The sequence below is a fragment of the Oryzias latipes genome, chromosome 5 (genome assembly GCF_002234675.1).
Source record: "Oryzias latipes chromosome 5, ASM223467v1".
Lineage (NCBI taxonomy): Eukaryota > Metazoa > Chordata > Actinopteri > Beloniformes > Adrianichthyidae > Oryzias > Oryzias latipes.
This window is the reverse complement of record NC_019863.2, coordinates 8,343,664-8,368,808: the sequence shown is the minus strand read 5'-3', so window position 1 is coordinate 8,368,808 and position 25,145 is coordinate 8,343,664. Positions and strand designations below refer to the sequence as shown.

General features: G+C 40.3%; 1 protein-coding gene across 9 annotated transcripts in view; it reads left to right on the top strand.

Annotated features, from left to right (window-relative positions):
- LOC101157361 (kazrin) overlaps positions 1-25,145 on the top strand; it is a 128,350-nt gene that overhangs the window by 33,825 nt on the left and 69,380 nt on the right. For all 9 annotated transcript variants that reach the window (XR_002290188.1, XM_020703125.2, XM_020703129.2 and 6 more), the window contains exon 4: positions 19,632-19,839. Coding sequence is in view for 8 of the 9 variants with exons in the window: in XM_020703125.2 (XP_020558784.1) it covers positions 19,632-19,839 (208 nt within the window). In the remaining variant the exon portion in view is untranslated. The remainder of the gene's footprint in view (positions 1-19,631; positions 19,840-25,145) is intronic.

Sequence of the window (25,145 nt, the reverse complement as noted above, 5' to 3'; positions counted from 1 at the left end):
TAACACGTCTCCTCTTTTGCTATTCACTGAAACTGTCCTCCAGAAGGGAACATGTCTTTTTCTCTGCCGGCCCCACACATGTAGAGACACATGCCCTTTTTTCATGTTCAGTAGAACTTTAACAGATGGAATAATCTCTTTTCCTTTACTTTTTTTTCTTTCTAAATCACACAATACTTCTGCATGGTTTTTACTTCTTTTTTTTTTATATGTCAGATACTTTGAGATGTTTTGCTGCAGACCGAGTCCTGACAGCACTGAAGATGACAATTATAAAATGTAAAAGGAAGACAAACAAATATGCATCCTGGAGTTAAACTGCCAACAAAACTGTGCTTTTACTGCTTCTATTGGCAGGTTTATTACATGTTTTTTTCAATTTTTCTTTTTTTAAATTACTACTCTGATAAATTGTTGTCATGTTTGGGTGTGTGAATAACCTTTTGAATCTAAACATTTTCCCTTGAATACCAAAAATGTTGCTTTTAAATCATAAGGTGAGAGAAGCTTATGTCGGTTTTGGAAGCATTTAACTTTCCTGGTAAGGGCAATGAAGACAGGACAGACAGAAAACAAATTCAGAAAAATTCAAATGTAGGTGCTTCATCACAGATAGCTGGTTTAGCTCGTGCTGGTTTGCGGCGCCTTCCGTCCGTGAAACCAGGGTTCGACTCCGGGCTGCTCCCTGTTCCCTTCTCTACCTCTGTGCCGGTTCCAAGCCCGGTTTGAGAAGGTTGCGTCAGGAAAGGCATCCGGCGTAAAACATTGCCAAATTTACCATGCGACTTGTTCGCTGTGGCGACCCCTGATGGGAGAAGCCGAAAGTGGAAGAGGTGCTTCATCACAGATGGTCGTGTCTTTTTTTTTAACACTCGATATTTTTGAAAATACCTGTTTTTATTAGATGTGTGGTGAAGTTGTTTTTCTTTGAACATGGTGGGGACTCCAAACACCAAAATACTCCTCTATGAAAACACAGCTTGTTTAATTCATAACAGTCTTTGTAAAATAGGTATTAGGTAGCTTGTTGCAGAACATTTAGTCTTTAAAAGCCATTATGTTTTAGAGAGAATTGGATAATAGCCTTGAGTTTTCTTAGAAAATATATATATTTTTACTTTTGCAGTAAAAGTGGAACATACATGTTGGGATTGTTTGAGGTATCATGATTTAAAAACCAGTTCAGGAAGGCAGGCTTCAAACTGGAATCTGTTCTGATGCCACTGCGGCAAACTGGACAGCAGTGCTGCAAAGTAACAGGGTTTGATGGACAGTTGTGGGTTTCTATTGTGACTTAAAAAAAAAATGTTTTGAAGATAGTGACTAGGACGTTCAACCGTGCTCAGAAATAATGATAATAATAATAATAATAATAATAATAATAATAATAATAATAATAATCCATTTTATTTAAAAGCGCCTTTCAAGAAACCCAAGGACAAAACAAAGGTTCAAATAATCATTAAAAGCACAATAAATAGAAATAGATAAAAAATTAATGTATTACTCTTGCTGCACAGCTGTGAGATGAGAGGAACTTTATCCTTCTTTTTATTTAAGCTCTGGCCTTTGTTTGTAGTAAAATATTTTCTTGAAGCAGGGACTTAAAGGCATCTTCCCGTCAGTCAACCAAATTCTCTTTAACTGAACTGAGCTGATTTTAATAAAGGAAACTGACTTTAGAAAGTGACCTGTCTGACTCTACATATATGTGAGAAAGGGCAAATATTCACAGGGGCCATTGTAACCACCAAATTAGGTTAGGGCTGGAACCTCAACCTGTCACAGAGCATCACCTGAGTGGCTTGGAGCACAATCCCTCAAAATAAAGCTAATAAAAAGGCACAATATAAACAAGCAAATAATCAGCTTGTGTTATATTTGTTCTTGATTTACTCTGTGATGGAAAACAGGAAAAGGAAATCTGTTTCATAGTTGACCTTAAGAATCAGGAGGAACCAGCGCCTTGTCAGAAATGTCATTTTCCTCCTCATGACAGAATTTCTTGGTGATGCTAAACTGTAGAAGGCTTTGAAAAATCTAAAATCAAATGCCTGCTCAGATAAGTTCTTCTTAAATTTTGGTTTTTACGTAGGTGACTTGTCTAATGGTTTTCTTAGGTGCTAAAGAGATAAAATGGACTGCTTGATTTGAGGGGTCAAGGGTCATCCAGTCTGTTAATTAAGGTCAGAGGTTGCATTTGACCACAGAGTCTTAATTTGTTTACCAAGACTCAAAGCTTGTTCATTTGTTTTGCAACACAAAGTTTGTCAAACAGTGAGTTTTTAAGTTTGAAAAAAAAAATATGACAATATGTCAAGTTTACGGCTTATTTTCTAATAAAATAAACTTCATTAGAGTCTTTGGCTCTGTCCTGTGTTGTAGCTTGAAAGAAATGTCCTTTTAACTATTATTTATTTTACTTGTAATATATATTTTCAATTTGAATGAGTTCTTAGAGTATTAAAAGTTTGTCATTTATATTCAATGCCAATAATAAGTGTGTCAATCTTCAAGTTATTTATATCTATTTATGATTCAGATATTTGATCTGGCATTTTCCTTCCTGACATTCACTTAGACACGGGACATAAAAGGCACTGGATTTAGCCTAGTGTGGTTCCATAGCTTTATTACTCATTGAATCTTAGCATTTTTTATTTAAAACATGTAATCTATGTATTTACAGATTTTTATTGTATTCATTTATTTATTTATTTAACTGAGAGTAAGCCCAAGTGGTAACCTTGTATTTCTTTTAACAAATGGTAAAGATACAGAAAAAGAGCCATTTAAAATTCTTCATAAAGAGCTGTAATTATTGCTCCAAAATCCCAACAGGCATTAAAATAAATAGTTTAGTTTAAAACTGCAGACGATTGTTAAAATGTATAAATACACATAAAAAAGGTGGATACAGAAATTCTGTATATAAATGAAAAAAGCCAGCTTATAGCAGGAAAAAATAAACTAATAAGGTTTATTATTCACTACCATATTTAAAAATGAGGAGTTGCTGAGGGAAATAAAGAATTTAAAGAAGTTACAATTCAAAATTTAACATTTACTATGGAAGGAAAATCTGATCACCATTTGAAAAACCCATAAAAATGTCAACATGGAGTTTTTAAACAAAGTAAGCTGCTCTCTTCAGACGGGTGTCTTCCCTCTGCCTGTGAGATGGCAGTGGTGAGGACCCCTTGGAGGAAGAATTTGGATGCAAATATTATGAACAGTTAGCCCTGTATCCAACTTACCATTATTAGTCTCTGCCTGGGGGGGTTCTTTCTTATTGAGGAGGCTGGGGTCCAGCTCTGGGGTCTAATAGTGCCAGACTGTTTCTTTAAGCTGCAGTTCTTATGTTGTTGTTCAGTTTTTATATATGGGTTATATTGGTGGAACTGGGTGGGTGGAGGGAGGAAGTTGGTTAGGGTGGTGTTCTAATTTGTGTGTTTTCTGTTTTTAAACATTTTTTCATTTTATATGAAATTTTTTTTTGTTGCTTTTATGTAAAGTGCTTTGTGCTTCAACTGGAATGAAAAGCACTAAACAAATAAATACAGTTCAAAGTTACTTGTGTATGCTAGCTTCAACATCTCTTCACTACGGTGGCCCAGAAGGGTCACAACAAAACATTTTAGATTTCAACCTCACGCTCTGCTGAAAGTTCCACACAAATTATTTTATTTTTTCCAAAAATGTTGCTTTGACTTTGCTAAAAGACGATTGTAAGAAAACAACAAGTTCTAGTTAACACAGCCCATTTTGTCCTTTTTTTTGTCTTAATCTTAGATTAGCTGACCAGCTCTGAAATTGACAAAGTTTAGAGGGGAGCATAAAGTTAGATCGAACTTGCAAGAAAACCCAATTCAATGTACTCATCCAACCTCACTAAGTTGCAAACTTAGCCCTTCCTTTTTATGCCTCTTTGGCATCACATGCTTTCATTAACTTTGAAGGTTGAACGGTGCAGAGATGCACTAGAGGGCAAATCTCCTGCAAAGATCAAACAGAGCTGCTTCTCCCTCGTCTTCGCATCCGGCCAACACTGATATGAACGCACACACATTCTGCTCTGATCATGATCCTTCTCTCATTTGTTTGTGGGAGACAGTCACTTATCGTACCAAAAAAATAGACACCATCTCTGGATGTGACTTTATATTTTCTGTTACATCAGTTTTCCAAAGATTATTTGTTGTATTTCAGACAAGATCCATCAGAGTCTTGTTCTACTTAGCAAACAAGTCATTGTGAATATATAGGAATTATTTCATTCACCAAGATAACATGTATTCTTTATTCACACCAGTCATTTATCTGAAATAAAAGGCAATATTTGAATGTTTGAACTTCTCTAACTGCTAAAATGTCAAATCATACATTTTGGACTTATTTTTCTGGGTGTCAGGTTTTCTTTTTGTATGATTTCAAACAGAAATGTTTTCATAACCTAGCTGCATGATGGCGCTCTCAAGAAGGTCTTGGTTCAAATCCCAGATGGAACCTTTCTGTGTGGAGTTTGCATGTTCTCCCTGTGCATACGTGGGGAGCTTTCTGACTTCCTCCCATAGTCCAAAAACATGCTTCATTGGTTGATTGGGATTTCTAAATTGTTTCTAGGTGTGTGTGTGAGAGTGATTGTGCCCTGCAACAGACTCCAACCTTTCCAGGTTTCCTGCCTTCGCCCATCATTAGCTGCTGGAAACCCCATGACCCCAAAAGGGATTGAGTGGGTTTAGAAGAAAATGGATGGATGTTTTCAGTGAAAATGACTGGAGTTCATGTATGTTATACATTTTTTAGTTTCCCAGATAGTGAAAAATTGCGATTTTTTTTGAACACAGCTGCATTCTTTTTGTTTTTCCCTAAATGCCCCTGCGGTGTTCTGAAACCCGCCGTCAGCGCCCTGCTGTAATTTTTCAATAAATAAGTGCTTGTACGTTATAAATCACCAGAGAGAACTCTGTCAGAGAGAATTCTGCTGTTTGGTAAGAAACGCTGGCAATGGCTGAACTTTTATTTTACCTTAGGGGATGGCGTATACCACTTTGCTTTATTAACCTGATTCTACTTGATCATTTACCTGTCTCTGTTGGATAACCTGACTTTATGAACTGTATTATTCTATGCATTACTGGAATAATACATATTTTTTAAAAAGTTGGTAAGATTAGAAGCATCTTTTCAAACAAAAACATGATTTTTTTTTTAGGATTTTAATTAACAAACTGTATCTGGGTTATGCTTTTATGACTTTAATAAATGTTAGAAAACTAAATGACTTCGGCAGAAATGAAAAACTCCAGGCTTTGAGGGGTCTGTATGTTGTTCAGGTATCATCACATGTTCTAAGCAGCTGTACGCACCTGGATCAGGTGTGTACAGCTGCTTAGAACATGCCAGAGGGTATGATGGGAAACAAGCATGAATGCGACTCTTTTTTTCACTCCCCAAATGCAGCGGGATTTTTTTTCAAAGCACTTTGCTTCAGCTGCAGAGGAACCTGTGGAGTAAAGACCTAATTTCTCTGAGATCTCATCATAACCTCATAACTGTAAGCACTCAGCTCCACATGGTTACATCATTCAATCTGGATGCTTGGAAATAAAAATGACAATGTGGAAGATGATGAAGTTCGAGGATTGTTTAAAAACAAGCAGTACCGGAGATTGGTCAGCAGGGAGCAGAAGTGGGAAGAGAGGTGAAAGGAGGTAAACATACAGAATCATTGAAAAACGTTTTTATTTTTATTTTATCTTGGTGGTCATTGCAGCTGAGCCCTGATCCGTCCCTTCTTTCTGATAAAGTTTCATCTTGATTCTCATCAGGCCCCTGGCAGAGTTTTTCATCTGCAACCCTGTCTGCACATATCTGCAGGTGGAGATGCCGTTGAAGAGTTTATCGCTGCTCCACTCCCAGTGATGATAGCGATGGGAGCTGTTATGTAGTGGAGTGCAACTCAGGGACAGATGGACTGATGTAGACGAGAGATAATGTCTACTTCAATGCACAACTTTATCTCTACCACCGTAGAGAATCTGAAAAGTTTACACCTCTGTTGAAATTTGAGCCACAGAGGAAGTTGCTCTTTCTCTTACCTTCTTCATCTGCTCAGCAAACTGTTGACAGAAAATAACTAAAACCTTGAATGAGCACAGAGGACAACGTGCAGTAAATGTTTAGAACAGCTGCATTTGTGGGCTAAAAAAGATAATCTTATCCACAAAGTCTGTTTGAGATGGGACTGTTAAGCATTCGCAATGGTGGGTTCATGTCTTTTTGAGTTTGAATGTCAATACTTGCCTGTTATAAAACTATATATCTTACAGAGATGCTGCCTAAAATGTGTTTTTGGTGTTTTGAACATGTTCTTGCACACTTTTCTGATAATGGAGGACAGAAATTCCAACTTAAAATTGCATTTTTGAGTATTTCTTTAATAAAAATCTGTGTGAATTGAGAGCAGATGAAAAAAAATGTCAAAAATGTCATTTAAAAAAGGTTGTAGTGATGTAGAACCTAAATCGTCAGGCCAAAAGTTCCCTGCTCCGCTCCATTCTGATCCTAACACTTGCAAACAAGCAGTAGTATGTCTTCATCTTCGTTATCCTTGTACAAGCTGGCATCTGACGGAAAACTGCACGGTTGGATAACTCTAATATTGCTCACCGTTTTTGCTGCACTGGAAATGTTAGGTTGGGGATGTAAACTAGAGGGTGAGAGTGTAAACAAAGGGAGGTTGGGAAACGGGAGCAGGCTAACTCTACGGCAACAGTCCCGCCCACAACTCAGAGGTGAATTTCTGAACAACTACTGCTGTTCTGCAAAAACTATGTCTTAGAAAACAGCACAGGATTTTTGATTTTGCCTAAAAACAGCATAATCATAGTAAAAAAGACCACAGGCAACACTTTTACAGCAGATCAAAAGTTGATTGGACCACAATGACTCAGATAATTTGTATTAAAACTGTTTTACACAAATGCAAATTCTTAAAAGCAAAGATTATTCTTAAATTTTATTAGGATGCAAATATTCATGGAAATCCAACAACCCAAAGTGCTGCAAGGCAGGAATTCCTAAATGTTAATCCGAACTCCTTTGGAAGTAAAGCAAGCTGGAACAGGCTGGAAGCATCGATAAGGGTCTGGCAAATATCACAGAAAAAGCATAAAGAAGGGAAATGAAAGAAATCTAAAAAAAGCAAAGAAAAAAACCCTTTTCACAACATAAATGCTAAAGGTGGCAGAATTTAAGAAAATGAGCATTTCTTCAATCTCTTGTTATTTTTCATCCATTCTGAAGATTTGGCATGGTTGCCCAGAATGATTTACTATATTTTGTATTGTAATTTGTAATTAAATATCGATTTATGTCTCAAAATTTTTTGAAAAAAATCTGAAGTTTCAATGTTTTTTTCAATTGGGCAGCTCAAAATGGAGTCAAATGTCACAACACAACATTTAAACATTTAAAGGGTGCACACCTGTAAGCATCTGTGTAGCTCCTCTACAGTCTGAATCAGCTTTTTTGGCAAAGTATGAGTGCACATCAGTGGAGGTTTACTCTGGTGTCTTGTGCTCTCATGTACAAGGACCAAGAAAACAAAGACAAGGCATGAAGTGCTCACTGTGCCCTCTTTCCCGTCTGCGGGAGGGACGGTGACCCCCACTCCCGGTGCAACTGTCGACCGAGGCCAACTTTTTCCATTGCGCTATGACTGTGTTTTGCCACCCTGGGCATCAACTAGCTCATCACTACGGGTGCAAGGGGTTTGTGGCGATGTCAGCTACCCATCCGACCCGTTTTGAAACACAGACTAAGGAGTCTAACAGTTTGTGTAAATCTTAGTCCATGCTGCGCACGGCCATGCATCCGGTATGCAATGTGTTTCCAAATTGTGACGTGTTTATTTATAGAAAAGTTTTAAATTTCATTCATCTGTTGCATTTTGTACAAAAACATTAATGCCACATCCTAGAGCTTATTATTGTGAAGATCCATATTAAAACGTGGATTGCGGGGCTTTTTAGCGGGCTCAGATACGATCAAGTGAAGCAATTGAAAAATGATTAAACCACAAAATTGGAATTCACAGAAATGATCATTGTATAGATGTATACTCATGGTTTAAAAATGTCAAATATAAAGTAATTTTTGTAGTAATGACCTGAGAAGACTCCCAGAGAACGTGTTAGAACAGTTTACGGCACAGCAACGGAACAACACCCAAAATACGGAGTTGATCAAATGTATAAAACAAGTTAAACACCGCGATCATCATCTGTCAATCATAAAATCGTGCCTCCTCTTCAAGCAAAAATAAATGCTGTTTTAAAAAAAAAAAGACAAACTTAGAAAAATTCCCTCCCTCCAGAGTTGTCATGAATTTATCATGCAGCCATTGATGAAATAAAAAGTTTAAGCACCATAAATTAAGGAGTTTATTTGAGGGGTGAGAAATGATGATTTTAACATGAGAGTCAATGGAAATATGCTCACTCTAAGCACCAGCCTCTCTGTTCATATCAGGTACTACAACATTTTCCTTCCTGCTAGAATTACCGCTAAAACCGGATTACAGTGAAGGATTGTGGGTTTGTGGGCAGGACTGTTGGCTGGGAGTAAGCCTGCCTTCATATCCCATCATCCCTGTGTTTACACTCTCTCCTGCTAGCACAGACCCCCCACAACCCCAACTTAGCATTACTGGTGCCATAAAAATATTAGAGCCATCCAGCCGTACTGCAGTTTTGAACCATGATGCCAGCTCATCAAACGTTTTTTAATGGCTAACTAGGCAAAATAATCAAACCAAGCAAATTTTTTTGTTACAACTTTTTAAAACTTCGAACAATTTTAAAAGGAAGCCGTAAAGCACTTCAATGTGCTTCCTTAAAGATAGATGTTAGTTCCACACAGCAGACTCCAACTGAGGCACTGATTCAAAAACTTCTCTGCAAGGTTTCTAAGAGCAAAAAATTAAAAGAGACCCACAATTATGCAATGTTAATGATTATTCTTCATACTGCAGAGTGAAACCAGAGACAATTTCCACATTGTCGGTTTTTCAACAAAAATGACCGTAAAGCTTCCCTGCAGGAAACATAATGAGCTTCCTCTCTTCATTGACTTCCACTGCCATGTCTACAAATTTCCTTCCAACTTTGACATTTCCATCTGGTAAATCTTTGCTGTAATCCATGAGCATTCAAAGCAGCAGACTGCACGCCGCTGAAGCTTGCTTGTCTCTTCTCCACGGCACATAATGAAACTTGCTTGATGTTTGTTTTATGTTGCATCACTTCAAAGCTTGTATTTTCTTTGTACGTACTCAGAAAACATATTATGCATTTAAACATATAAATGAAGCTGTGTTGCCTAAGAATGTCTCAATATTTAGTGCTGCAAAAAACTGCCGTTGTGGGGCTGTTTTGTCCTGACTTCCTAACAAATATTTCTTTGAATGACTGAATAATAAATGGAATTGGTTCAGAATTCACCTATACTTTTGCACCAGTTGATTTTCCTGTGTTTAATCAGTTAGCGCCCAGAAAAGTACACCTAAGGAGGAGTTAAAATACTTAACTATTTAACCTGTGTGGTCTTATCCTCTTGAGACACTGTGAGAAAACATAGCATTTTTACCTTTTTTAAAATAAAAACAAAAAAGAAAGTACTCCAAACAAAAGCCAGGGTCTCGAAAGTTTAGAATAAAAACTTTTTATAACAGAAGTTTAAAAACATTTAAGTTTTGACATTATCGTTATATCAAAAATATATGTATTGAATTAAATTTTTCAGTAAACAACCACTCCAATAAAATAACACATTTTTGGTGTTTTCAACATATTGCAGCATTTTTTTCACGATGGAGGATATATATATAAAGAAAATTAGGCTTAATATTGCCTTTTGGAGTATTTCTTTATTTAAATTGTTGTGAATCAGGAGTAGACAAAAAATGTCTTAGGAATTTATTTATTTTTTTACATAGAGCATATGCTGTGTGGACCATAAGCTCAGCCCCCTGCTCCGCCCCATTCTGCTGCATTCATTTGCAGACAAAGAGATCCAGGTACGTCGTTGTTTTCCTCGTCTGAGCTGGCCGCTGGATCAAAACTGTACGACTGAATAGCTCCACTATTGCTAAACGTTTTAGTTGCACAGGTAATGTTAGATTGGGGTTGTGAGAAGCTGTAAGCTAGTGGGAGAGCGTGTAAACGGAGAGCTTTCTGTAACTAGGGAAAGAGGGGTGGGTTTGCTCCAAGCCTACAGTCCCACCCACAACTCAGAGGTGAAATTCTAATGAATACCTGCCGCTCTGCAGAAACTATGTCCTAGAAAACTTCACAGACTTTTTTTTAATCTTGGCTAAAAATGACAATCATAATTAAAAGACCACTGGGAACATTTTTACAATAGATGAAAAGTGATAACTGTCCTTGCTTTTGCTGATCATAAGAGCCATAAAATTGTTGGTTTTCAAGAATTCTTGTCTTAAACTGATGCTACTTTAAAACAGCACTCACTAGCATTTTACATTTAAACTTAGGGTACATTAAAACCTGTAATAAACTCAAAAATGTACATAATCCCATATTTCTATGTACAGGTCTTTAGCAGTAACACATGTAATACTTCCGTATTATTTAGGGTATTCAGGGACTACAAGAGGCTTCTTCGTCAGACAACTCTTTTCCTTTATTTTACTTCCGTCACACGTCACATACGTCATCAACTTACGTCGGTGCGTGGAACAACACCGGATGTTACATCCCCCTTGTTTTTAAAAAAAAAACTTCAGTATAGTTGTCAAACTGACGAGACTGTGTAAACCATACTAAACCAGAAAGCAATCAGACTTAGCAATAAAACTTATGGAGCAAATTCAAATCCCGTTTGGATGAACTATTAAACCAATGTTTTTTTTTTCCTTTTTAGTTTTTACAAGGTTTAAAATAACACATTTGGTAACAAGGTTTCAGTCTAAAGAATACGACTGATTTGATTACAGATCTAGAACAACCCTAGGTCTCACTATGCGACCTGATCTGGTAGAAACCAGCTGTGATGTTTCTTCTGGTTCTAACGGGTCTGCGTTAGGATGTTGCAAACGCTCTGTTTCGGTGCTCGCAGGTTTGATTGGGTCAGATGCATTTTTTTCAGGATTAGGTTCTTGCGTCTGTAGAAGGTGACGTCGGTTTCTCCTCAGCATCTGGCCTTCATCAGTGACAATGTTGTAAGATCTTTGTGTGGGTGCTGGTCCAATGACAGTTGCAGGCTTCCATGTCCCAGATGGAAGTTGGAATCGAATTGTAGATCCTTGGGACAGAGCAGGCAGCGCTCTGGCACTTCTGTCATAGTATTGCTTCTGCCGGCTTTGACATAATTGTCGTCTGCTCTGGAATGTGCAGCGAGGCGAAAGGACCGGCTGCAGCTGCTTCTCCGTAGCTGGTAACACAGAGCGTAAGCGACGACTCATCAATAGCTGGGCTGGTGACTTCAGACCATCCACTGGTGTGTTCCTGTACTCCAGTAGACTCAGGTACGGGTCAACTCTTTGAGCATGAGCTTTATCCATGAGAGCTTTGGCAGTCTGCACTGTCTTTTCAGCAAGTCCATTGCTCTGTGGGTACAATGGGCTGCTCGTGATATGTTCAAAGTCCCATGAATGTGCAAAGTTTTTGAACTCCTGTGAGCTGTAACAGGGTCCGTTATCACTGATGACAGTCTGGGGCACACCAAACCTGGCAAACATAGCTTTGAGCTTTGTAATCACTGCGGCTGATGTAAGACTGACAATTTTCTCTACTTCAAAGTATCTACTGTAGTAGTCAACGGCTACTATGTAGTCACGGCTGTTCCACGTGAACAGGTCTGTGGCTATTACTTGCCAAGGTCTCTCTGGGATAGGATGGGATATCATTGGTTCTCTCTGGTGTGAGTGACGCCTCTCTAGACAGATGCTGCAAGATCCAACCAGCGTTTCTATTTGTTTTCCCATCCCGGGCCAGAACAGAACATCTCTCGCTCTCTGCTTGGATTTTTCAATCCCAAGGTGTCCGGTATGTATGCGTGACAACATGTCTGTCCTGAGCGAGTGAGGGATGATTATCTTTTCGCCCTTCAGCAAGATGCCATCTACCTCAGATATCTCATGTCTGTGGTTCCAGTATTCAGCGACGGTGGTTGGGCACCTTTTGCGCGAATCTGGCCAACCTGATTGGATCATCTGCTTCAATCTTGACAGCTGCTCATCCTGTGCGGTGGCTGCTCTTATTTCTGCCATTTTTCTGTCACTCACAGGAGCATTACAGATCACACTGTGAATCTGAAAGTCCATTCCTTCACACAATGTCTGGCTGTCACACTCAATAGGTTTCCTGGACAGCGTGTCGGCGACGGGGATGTGTTTTCCTGGCTTGTGTTGGATGTCAATGTTATACCTTTGAAGCTGCAATATCATGCGCTGGAGTCGAGGTGGTGCGGCGACAAGTGGTTTGCGCATTATGGATTCCAAAGGCTTGTGGTCTGACTCGACAACTACCTGCCTCCCATACAGGTACTGGTGGAAACGCTTACACCCAAAGAGCACTGCAAACAGTTCTTTCTCTATTTGGGCATAGTTTTTCTCAGTGTCATTCAGTGCTTTGGATGCGTATGCTATTGGCCTTTCGTCCTGCAGCAAAACCGCTCCTAGGCCACATTGGGATGCATCCACCTGCAATTTCACATCCTTGGTACAGTCAAAGTACGCTAGTACAGGACCTGGTTCCTGTGTCAGCAGGTCTTTTACACGCTGAAAAGCAACGTCATGATTAGAGTCCCACACAAACTCACTGTTCTCCTTTAGTAGCTGACGTAGTGGGTCTGTTGCTTCTGAAAGTCTGGGTGCAAACTTTGAGAGGTAAGTTACCATGCCCAATATGGTCTCCAGCTCAGATTTGTTGCTGGGAGGTGGCATTTCTTTGATGGCTTTGACTTTATTAGGATCGGGCTGGATCCCGTCCCGTGTTAGTTTGTGTCCAAAATAGCTCACCTCAGGCACGCAGATGATGCTTTTGTCCTTATTCAGTTTTATGCCCTTTTCTCTGGTTCTCTCTAGTACTGCACGCAGGTTCCTGTTGTGTTCCTCTTCCGTGCGGCCGTACACCAGGATGTCATCCACAATGGCGGAAACGCCTGAGAGCCCTTCATATGCTTCATCAACTCTCCGCTGGAACTCATCTTGAGCTGAAACTATTCCAAATGGAAGTCTTTTGAACCGGTATCTTCCATAGATGGTATTGAAGGTGGTCAACATGGATGAATCCTCACTGAGTTTTATCGCCCAGTATCCAGATCTGGCATCCAGTACGCTGAAGTACTGTGCACCCGCGAGCCTCGGTGTGATGTCATCCAACGTAGGCAGGGGGTAATGGGGTCTTTGGATGGCTTTGTTCAGTGGGCGAGGGTCTAGACACACCCTAAGTTTCTTGGTTTTGGGTTTTTCCACTACCACTAGGGCATTTACCCATTCTGTTGGCTCTGTCACCTTCTGTATTATGTCTGTATTTTCCATAGCATCGAGCTCAGCTTTAAGTTGGTCTCGCAGGGCATGCGGGATCCGGCGGGGGGGGCATACCACTGGGACAGCTGAAGGTTTTAGCTGAAACTTACATTCTCCAGGGAATAGACCAACGCCGTCAAAAACATCAGGAAACTCCTCCAGGATGTTTGTGCCTCTCCTGGGTTCTGCAGAAACGACATGTATTAGTCTGACTATGTCGAGGTCCAGACAAGCACGCATGCCTAGGACAGGGGGAGCCTTTTCGCATATTATGGTGAAATCCAGAGGAATGATCTTTTCTTTGTGTCTGCATGTCAGCCTGCAGACTCCTTCTGTTTTCAGTGAATGCCCACCAAATGCAGTGAGCTTGCTGTCTGCTGGGCGTAAAGCGACACTCCCGAACGTCTGGTGAAATATTTTGGCTGGTATGATGTTAGCCTGAGCACCAGTGTCCACTTTAAAACTCATTCTGTGTCTCTGTTTTCCTAGCTCAATTTCAGCATAGGCTTGTTCTTTGTCTGTGTCTTTGTAACATGAAGTAACAGAATCAACGAACAGTTCTGGTTGCTGCTCATCATCCATGACAGTATGCACCTTTCTGGGCTTGTATTTAATATTTTTAGGCTGTCTTTGCGTTCTGCACATCTTGGCGAAGTGGTTAAATTTCTTGCAATTGTTGCACTGGCGTCCCTTTGCTGGACAGTCCTCCATGCGGCTGTGTTGTCTTCCACATGCTCCACATTCTGTGTTTGGAGCCGTCACATTGCTATTATGGCTTTTGAACCTGTGGTGGAACGAGCTTGGCTTATGTGGTTTTTGGCTTATTGCATGAGCAGACTGAGAAGAAATGTTGGAGGTGGCACCTGCCATTACTTTTAGTTGCTGCTGAGACAGCTCATGTGATTTGACGATGTCGATCGCTTTTTCTAAAGTCAGGTCGGGGCCTTGACACAGCAGTTTTTCCCGAACTCGTGGTGAGTTGGTTGCAAACACAATTCTGTCTCTGATCATCTCATCGCTGTTTTGGTAATTACAGTCTTTAACCAGGAGCCTTAAATCCGTTAAAAACTGATCAAAACTTTCACATTCTCCCTGTATCTTCTCATGGAATTTATAGCGTGCAAAGATTGGGTTTGCTTTGGGCGTGACATATTCCTCAAAGCTATCAAAATAAGTTCTCAGTACCTTTCTTTGATCAGCTGTGAGAGTCCACGTGCTGTATACATCTCTGCCTTTCTCCCCAATCCACAACAACAGGTAGCTGCATTTCTCCTCCTGAGATTTATTACGCAGCGGGCCCGAGAACATGAGCTCCACGTGCTGGCGGAATTTTCTCCAAGCGTCAGGTAAATTGGTGGAATCCCAATCCATTCGCGGCATCGGTACGCCGGCGCTCTCCATCGTCAATCGTCAGGTCGATGTGGGCACGCTCCGTTCTGACACCATGTAATACTTCCGTATTATTTAGGGTATTCAGGGACTACAAGAGGCTTCTTCGTCAGACAACTCTTTTCCTTTATTTTACTTCCGTCACACGTCACATACGTCATCAACTTACGTCGGTGCGTGGAACAACACCGGATGTTACAACACAGATCTAAATGAGTATCCCCGTTAGTGTTTAATTCAATGTAAAAAAAAAAAAAACAAAACAGAGGGAGTTGTTAGCAATTTGCCAACAAATATTTAATTAAAGCAATATTAGATTTTTTTCATTGAACAAGCCCAGGAGAACTCTCACATATCCGCAGCAGAAATGAGTCATGGGAACAAATCAACACCTGTATTTCTTGGGATGTCTCAAGTCAAACTCTGTCAGCATCAAAATCACTTAACCCTTGTGCTATCCTAAGCATTTTAACATTGGGAGTTGGGTCATCTAGACCCACTAGACAGTGCTCTGAACCTTTTTTCTTCAATGATTTGTGATCTTCACTGGTGTCCATGGATTACATGAAATCTTTCCACCTTTATCCACCTTTGTCGTGGTAGGGAGAACACTACACACATCAATGTAAGGGTGGGGTTATCTAAGATAGAACAAGGGTTAAATAGGTGGTACAGTGAAATAAATAGGCCAGAGCCGTTTCTGAAATCGAAAAACCTTTGGTAAGTGATGAGCTGAGATATTACATAGACCTATGTCTCAACAAAAAGTATACCATGCACTCTCAAGTCCCACTCCAAAAATCTTTTGATTTCTTTTAAAAAAGTTCCCAGTGGTCTTTTCATAATGATTGTTTAGCCAAAACTAAAAAAAACTGTTGTTTAATAGGACATAGTTTCTGCAGCGTGTCAGCGGTTCATCAGAAATTCACCTCTAAGTTGTGGGCGGGGACTATTGGCGCAGAGTAAACCTGCCCCAACAGATGTCTGCTCAGACGAGGAAAACTTACATGGATTTTTGTCTGCAAGTGGAGGCATCAGAAAGGAGCGGGCAGTGAGCTTGTGGCCCATCTGCTGTGGCACCCATTTCACAGCTACAAGCATTTCCAACAGCATTTTTCTTTGTCTGTTTTTGATTCACAACATTTTGAATAAAGAAATACTCAGGCACAAAATTTTAAGATTCGTTTTCTTTGTATATGTTCTCTATCATGAGAAAAATGCCACTCAAACACATTCAAAAACACTATTTTTGTTGGAGTGTGTCCTTAAGAGCAACATTTATTTAGCTAACCATTCATCTGGATGTCAAAGTTTATCCCACCATGCCCCCTTGTAGTGTGGGAGGTTTCCTTAACCTCAGCCCCGCAAAAGAGCCCGAGCATCAAGCATTTCCTTGTGGTTTTAAATGACCTTCCTGCTCTCAATGCATACATGTTTCTTTCTACATGGATGTATGTTATTCTGTAAATTTGTAGGAAGCTCAGCTGAAACGTGGAAAGTATTTCAATGCATGGCAGGTTAGTCAATATTCAATTAACCAAGTCAGCCGGTCACTGCGACTGTTTATCAATAGCCTTTTTAGCTGCACAGCCCCAACCAATTAAACTTTTTTTTTCTTGGAATGAAAAAAACTTAACAACCTTAGTTCACAAACTCTGGCTGTTCAAGGGAGTCTGCCAAGCTCCCGACCAAAGCCTTAGGTTTGCTTCAGAGACATACATGCATTCAGCAAGTTGTGGAGACAGTGCAGGATTTTGTGTCTTCTGGACATGATGCAGTTATTTGCCCTCAAAGTATCTGTGTGGTTGTTGATGTGAATCTGGGGCACATTGTAACCTCTGACCTTGAAATCATTCATTTCCGCATATTCCACAGTTGAGCGTGTGGAAGCTAAACTTAGCTGAAGGGAGACTGTGTTCTTAGGCTTCATATGTAGAAAAGATTTCGTTGTCTTAAAAGCTTAGCTGTTGTAATGTTTAGGAGAGTTTGAGCAATACCAAAACCCTTTTTAAACTGAAACCAGTGTTGGATCGAACGGTCATCCTGGCTCTGTGTTACTGTGCCATATCAGTTCTTGGTCGCTCAGCCATGAATCGGGGCAGTTCGTGACTGTCTAGACAGTGATAATGATCTCTACAGCATGTGACTGAATGTGCCACTGCTCTGCAAGATTTTGCAGAGAGCAGACATAGAGCAAAAAGCAAACACAAACGTCATACAATATCTACTATATAAAAATAAAATAACAGAAAACAAAAATAAAATTACCATCCATGTTGTCTTTTTTTAAAGTTTTCATCTATAGTGGCTGTTTTAATTACATTTTCTGCCAGCCTGGGGGTCATTGTCATCTTGCATGCAGCTCCTGTGGCTCAGATGCTAAAGTAGTCTTTCTATTTGGCATCAAAGTAAAAAAAAAAAAACTCGCTGACAAATCTTTTCTTTGAGCTGCCCTGAAAACATCTCAGTGTTTTTATAAAAACAATCATAAACTGCAAACGCAATAAAATGAATGAAAGCTCAATTATTATTATATTTTGCATTCATATTAGTTGAAACATGAATTAGTTTCAAATTTGAAATGATCACCTTAATGTGATCATTATTACTGTACTGAGCAAATGTTGTTTATAGAATGGAAACATTTTTGACCTATTATGTCATGATCTGAAATGTGGCACATATTGAGCCAGAAATGCAGACACAAATAGCTGGGATTAAAAAAGAAAAAACTATATATATATAGATATAGATATATCTATATATATCTATATCCATATATATCTATATCCATCTACATATATATATATATATATATATATATATATATATATATATATATATATAGTTTTATATATAGTTTTATATATAGTTATATATATAGTTATATAATTTATATATATAGTTTTTTTTAAAGCTTAATTTTTTTTTCATATATATATATATATATATATATATATATATATATATATATATATATATATATATATATATATATGAAAAAAAAATTTAGCCTTTTTTTTGCTAGTATTTCTTGCTTTTTTGCTATTTTTGAAACAGGCCAAAAATGACAGAAACCTATTTTATGAGCCTTATGTGGTTTAGTTTACTTCAGTCAAAGCAAGTATTTAATACATTTGATAGAGTTTTGTTCATTTTTAATCTTTTACATTATTCAACAATGTTGATTGTTTATGAAATTGTAGGTTAAAAAAAACAACAACTGCAGAGTTGGCCAAAAAAAAGAAAAAAAGCTGATGTATTCAAGTGGTCAAGGCTGAATGAGAGCCAAAAACATTCATGGTGAAGTCATCTGTACGCCCTGTGGAAGACACAGGGTGCAGCACACCACAGGTTTGGATTTCCTTTCCAGATGCCACTTATTCCATCTTTTTGAGTGTCTTTTTGCTTTTGTGTGAACTCTAATAAACAGTGCGCTGTTATCACCTGAGCCTTGTGAGTGAAACCGCCCTCATGTGCCTGCCAGACAGGATGTGTTTCTGTCTTTAGGAAATAAAAACGTCAACTGCGATGGTTCTGAAGGGTGCAGAAAAGTCTGGGAATGATACAAGAAATTGTAAAGTATGAAAAGCAATAATCTAAGTAAAGTTCAGTGCTGTAGAGGATCGGTGGTGCTGTTTGTTTACTCCACCCACCGATAAACTGAAACTGTATCCTGTCAGTTGTTTCATCAAAGAAAGTTAAGCTCCGCTAAGTTTGGTTGGGAGGCTTGAGGCCTCTTCCTCTGCTGCAGTCCCCCATTGCAGGGCCGAGCCTCTGTCTCTGGCTAAGTTTCCTCTGTGTGTGGAAATGTTTCCCTCTTGGACGCCTTGTGCCAGCCCCCTTTCCCTTCCCGCGATGTGGGGGTGATCTTTCCCAGGACAAAGAGATGAATATATAATGGAATGAAACAGAAGGAGGGGTGGGAGAGAGAAAAAAAAAGACAGTGGGGTCTAGGAGTGAGCGGGAGGAAGGGAAAGTGGAAGCACATTCAAACAGATACGGAGGGCTTGGTGAGTGCTTTTCGAAGGATTCAGAGCTGCCGGGAGCCTCTGAGAGTTGTGACAAAGAAAAGAGAAGAGGCGAGGAGAAATAATCTCCACTTTTTCACATTACAGAGCCAACTGCTAACTCATTACAGACTCCACAGGGTGTGGGATGCACAGGATACCATGTAGTTAGAGAGCAGTTCAGTCCATATGCACCCCCCTCTCCCCTGTGCCTCCACCACTTGGTACGGTCCATTTAAAAGGCTGCATGTTGTCTCAGTGTGAGCAGGGTCCTCTCTGGGAGCAGCTGCTCACAGCACATTCTCCTCGGCGGGAGCATTCACTTACCCCTCCGCCTGCTGGGCTGCATCTTCTCCTCCTCCTTTTTGTCTCTCTGCTCTTTTTGCTTTCGTCTCTCTCACTGTGTCGTCTCTGGCTTGCTTCAAGGCATGCCTTCTCTCTCTGTGTAGTGCTTGGCCACTCAAAAGCTGTAGTAACAGGTAGAATTCAGCTCGATGAGAACAGAGGACGGACTTTCTTTCTTTGGAAGTTCAAGTAAAGTGTTGAGACTTGAAGCGCAGGTGGAGGAAGAGAAGAGTGGGAGCCGGGAGCGTTGGTGGAGAAAGAAAGGGTGTCAGCTTCACCTCCTGGAATGCTCCTCTTGACAACATGCTGCTCTGTGTGGATTTGGTCCTTAGGGGAAAATCCTTAAAATGATGGAAGACAACAAACAGCTGGCACAGAGGATTGATGGGGCCATCCAGTCTGCCAGTCAGGAAGTGATCAACCTCCGCTCTGAGCTCTCTGCCACCAGCCGCAGACTGGCAGAGCTGGGTGCCAGCAGCCCCCCTGCCCTGGAGAACCACCACCATCTCAACCACCACGATGGCACGCTCCACTATCGAGGTGAGCGTCACAGCACAGATTTGGAAATTCGTTACATGTAGACTTGTTTGCACTCATCCAGTCCCCCACGCCTGAGATGATGTGAGAGCATCAACACGTGTGACCAGAGAACAGCAGTGGGAAGAATGTGGAGAATGTGCAGCAGGGTGGCTAATTTCATTCACCCATCCCTTCTGATGGGATTTTCCTCAAACTCTGCATGAAAAAGACAGCATAGGAGGAAGCAGATTGAAAGGAAAGAGAATTAGAGAGACACTGTTATTAGACAGGAGGGGTTGGGGTTAGAGAGCGTGGGCCAGAGATGGTCAGACTTTGGTTTCCCAGGCAGCAGCTGGTTTCCTCTGAGCTAAAAGCTCTGAGAGTGTTGGTTCTGAAAATCTGCTTTCTTGTGTTTAGTTACAGAATTACAAAATATGCTTGAAGCTCTGTCTTGTTATGGTACATTCTTTTACTTTTTCTAGTTGATGAACCAATCGTGAAGTTTTTCCATTTTTATAAGAAAATAGATGAAGGGGAGCCGGTTTAGCTCGTGCTGGCTTGCGGCGCCTTCCGTCCGTGAGACCAGGGTTCGACTCCGGGCTGCTCCCTGTTCCCTTCTCCACCTCTGTGCCGGTCACAAGCCCGGCTTGAGAAGGTTGTGGTTTGAGAAGGTTGCGTCAGGAAGGGCATCCGGCGTAAAACATTGCCAAATTTACCATGCGACTTGTTCGCTGTGGCGACCCCTGATGGGAGAAGCCGAAAGAGGAAGAAGATAAGAAAATAGATGAAGCTGGAACTCTTTTTCTTGGCAACTGAGCCAGCTAAAAGGAAAATTTTAAGTTTCATGTTCAAGAAACAAAGAATTTTGGCTTTGCTCTGCTTCTTAGCACTTTAGAGTCCCACTTAGATCAGATTTTGATCTATTTGAAAATCCTTCCTTCCTATTAATTATGTTGATGTTGTTATAGTAAAAAAAAAGAAGAAATAAAGCATGTGTTGTTTTCTTGGACATAGTTTCTGCAGTGTGGCAGAAGTTCATTAGAAATTCCCCTCTGAGTTGTGGGTGGGGACTGATGGCATGGCGTAAGACCGCCCCCATTTGCCATTCTGCGTATATACCTGTGGAGCTGGTAAGGTAACATCTGGATGGGCAGATGTTTTGCTACCCGGAGGATCCCTCCGTAAGTTTTCCAGCACTTCAATAGTTGTTGGATGCAAGACGGATCCAGATGTGTTAATCTGTGTAACAAATGACTTTGACAAAGCACCAGTTTAGTAAAACAGCAGATGCAGCACTTTGCAGCACAGACATTTAAATCTAAGGTGCATCTCTTAAATAAATGCAGTAGAAACGTAAAAGAACTCTGCTGTGTTCCTGCTGTTCTGGTTGCGTTTTTGTGGGCATTAGGTGCTAAGTCAGCCCTTTCTTTTGTATATGGCTGGAGCTATTGTTTGTTTGTTTTTTGCACGCTGACAGTTGGCCTCATGCTCCCTTTACTCTGTACAGTTGAAATAACTCTGCTGCAGTGAATTATCCGCTGTGTCCATCACTTTTACTTTCTGCGTGTCTTGTTGGAGTTACAAAAACAGTCAGCTTTACATCCCAGCATTCCTTCATGTCAGGCCAGTGATGTCACACTTCCTGCTCTCAGAGGCCAGGCCAGCAGTCAGGTGACAGATCAAAACCAAACAGCAGCTCTGCCCCCCCCCCCCCCCCCCCCCCCCCCCCCCCCCCCCCCCCCCCCAGACAGAGCTCTCACCTCACAAAGAAGACTTAATCCAGAGAACTGCTTAATTTAAACCTGTCCTTATAAGATTTTAAGATTATTCGTTTTAGGGTTCTCCTTCATTGGCCAGTGTGGGGTGTGATGAGCTCGCACCAGTAGCTTTGAGAGATTAAAGTTCTTTAGGTGTTCATCTCTTTCCAAGCCAGGCTGTTGTTAGTCCATTTTGTTTGGCTTTGCTTCATGCAGGATCAAAAGCAGAGGTTATTTAATATGCATGGGATGACTCCTTGCAAATGCATTTTTCTGTGCCAAAGCATCAGTATTTCTGCTGTGTTTCATCTCCCTCATAATGCAATAACACCGCTGACAAACGTCCAACATGACCATAAACACATCATTCACGCCTGCTCCTCCTGTCAGCCCTCAGACTTTGTTCTGCAGTTCAGATCATAATAAAGCCAAACCCCTTTTTATTTTTTTACTTTGAACAAGGATTCACTTCAGTAATTTGGTTTTTCTGCATGTGTTAGCTATTCCCGGAATTTGTGAAAGTCTTGTATGCCTATTAATTGCTGAAATGATCGCATATTTTATCTGTTGACTCAATCCATCACATTCATGTTAAACTTTGTTTAGGATTCTTAAGTGACACATTTTTAAGTCAAAAATACAAGAAAACAAATAGCTTCTAACCTCTTTGCACCAAGGAGTAAAGATTTGTGGCCAATTGAATCTGTGCATGCCAACCTTGTCAAGGCTTTACATTTATAATACTTAGCAAATCAGCGCTTTACAGTCAGTTGGCGGAAATCCTCTTATCACAGACTCATGGGATGCTGCTGACAGTAATCCATAAGCTTTTCTAACACGCCTATAAGGTAAATGTTATTGTAACAGCATTGGCTTTGATGAGGAAGACATTCAGCTCACTAAACAAAGTATGGATGGACATTTAAATATTTAACTTTCTGGTCGAAAGCTATGTTAAAGATGACACATATCTTATAAAATGTAAGAAGAGACTGAGTATAAAAATCTCACTCAGAAAGCTGCAGCCATTCATTTTAGTTTCATTTGCCTCTGAAAAAGGTCAGATTGCAGCAATATTTTATTCCATCATGGAGAATGGAACATATCTAACTTTAAAACACTTACTATTCACAAACTTTTGGCAAAGCATTCATGGTCATCAAATATCACTTCTTTTTTCTCCATATAGGAGGAGCTACAGCAGCTCTAACGCTCTAAGTTGCAGAGTAATTGTTGGAAGGAATCCTCTCCCCATCTGGCCTGAGACTGTCAGAGGCCCAGGTCTCTCATTACTTCATCGTGCTCACAACTGGGAACTTGCCTCCAAACGGTTATTCACTACAGTTCTTTCCCAGTGACACTGTTAGGTCTGAAGAACACCCACATTTCTGTTCACTGTCAAGGGCACAAATACCCTGTTACCCCCCACTTCCCCTCCCTATATTCCCCTGCAGGATTCTCAGGAACGCCCCGTTTGTGGTTAATGCGCTGGATGAGACGCGTAGAGCAAACAATGGCCAGAGAGAGGCAGCCCCGCACTCCCTTTACACTTCTCCCACTTTTTTCCTCTTCCTCCAGACTTCCTCCAGTATAAGAAGTTATCGCTGCCTGGCAGGGGCTCGGGCTCTAACACTGGTGGGTGGGGGAATTCTGTCTTAGTTATGCACAGAGAAAAAGATGCAAACAGCAGGGATGCCATTCAGCATAACTGTTTGTAAGTATGTACATACATACTTACCTACATAGATACACAAATACATACCGGAATTAAAGGCATTTTTTCAAAAACGAAAGTGTGCCTTATAATATGGAGGGCCTTATATATCGATTAATTCCAGTTGTGCTTACTGAAGTCAAGGTAATTTTGAGAAGTACACGGCGCTGTGTCAAATGGCCGACATGTAGGGACTGCTTTTTAAACGTGTTCCTAGCAAAGGTTTAGAGTTAGACTAGTCACAGTAACATTTGTTTTAGCGGTATCTGTCTGTCTTTTTACGTGTTGCAAACAAGGTTGAGAGATACAGGTAATGTGAATACGCTAACATGGCTAACATTTCGAATGGGTCTAATGTGTAGCGTGTTACAAACAAGTTCTAAAGTTACTGTAAACGCAGTTGATAAAGTCTGAATGACTGACAGATTTGTCTCTGACTGTTGTCTCGCTTTATGCTTCTTTTAATTCGGTGCACCGCAAATATGTCAAAAGTTCCAAAATAAACTAATTTGCTGAGTGTGCCCAATAATTAAATACAGTATTTTCCACTCTGTGATGCACACAGTGCATCCAAAAATGAAAATGCGCTTCATAACATGCTGCGCCTTATATATGGATTAATTCCTGTTGTGTTTACTAACGTCCAAGTGATTTGCAGAGGTACACGGCGCTCTGTCAGAATGTCAGTCTGTTTTTTATATCTGAGGAGCAAACAAGGTCGAGTGTTATCGTTGATATGCTAATGCAGTTAACATGTAGCTGTGTCAGGTTGTGTTTTTTTACATGGTACTTATAAGATTTGGAGTTAGCGTAGTCAAAGTAACGTTTGTTTTAGGGCCACATGTGTGGTGAATAGAGTAACTATACAAAAGCTACTAATGTGGCTAACATTAGCTGCGTTTCCACTGACTATGAAATTGCACAAATTGGATTGGCCATAATGAATTCAGCTAATGGAAACACAACAGTTTCGAAAAAACTCAAATTTATCAAAAAAAAAAGTCTTTGCGCTTGCAGGAGGTGGTTTTTGAGGTCTATCAAATTAATATATTTCTCAAAACTGATTCGCAAAATAAATGAGTCAGATAGCAATGGCAATGTGCATCTTGGTAGGAACTGGCGTCGTAGGAGCACTGAATAGTAGTAGTAGGTACTGCATCACTGGAGTTGCCACAGCATCACCCAACTATGCGGTAATGTTGGATCCACTGCTCCTCTGTAAAATCACCAACCACGATTTCCCAAAATCACTTCTTCCGTAGCCGCTCCCACATTACGCCCAGTTTATACTTCAAAGCGATCGCTCATCGCACTAATCGCAGTCAAGGTCTTACAAATGTTGCTTGGATTTGCTTGCAACTGTCCGCAAGAGTGAGTGGCATTTATACATTTCAAGTGATGCGATCGTCTGCAGGGTTTATTTATAATATGAATGACATCCTGCTCATACTCATTTCTGAAAATGCGCTGAGGCAGAGGAAGGTGGTGTGTCTGTCCACTGAGCAGTAACAGGCAATCTAGAGGCTGAAAAAACAGGTGAATTGCATTATCTAATCTAGTGCAAAATATGAGATATATCTATATGAGATATCAGATCTTTCCAGTCATGCTTCATTTTTTTATCTTGTCTGGTCTCTCTGTCTCTCTCTGTGTGGGAAGTTAAGTGTTTCCCATAACTTCTTTAATTCAGTTTTCATCATCTTCAATGTTAAGAAGACAGTTTTATGGACAGAGTTGCTCCGTAATCGCTTACTCTGGTTGCTCGAAATATAATTCAGGTTAAATGACGGACTGAAGCACGGGTGTAAAATTCCAGTTGCGGGTGAAATCACCAGCAGGTAGGGCACTGCGATATA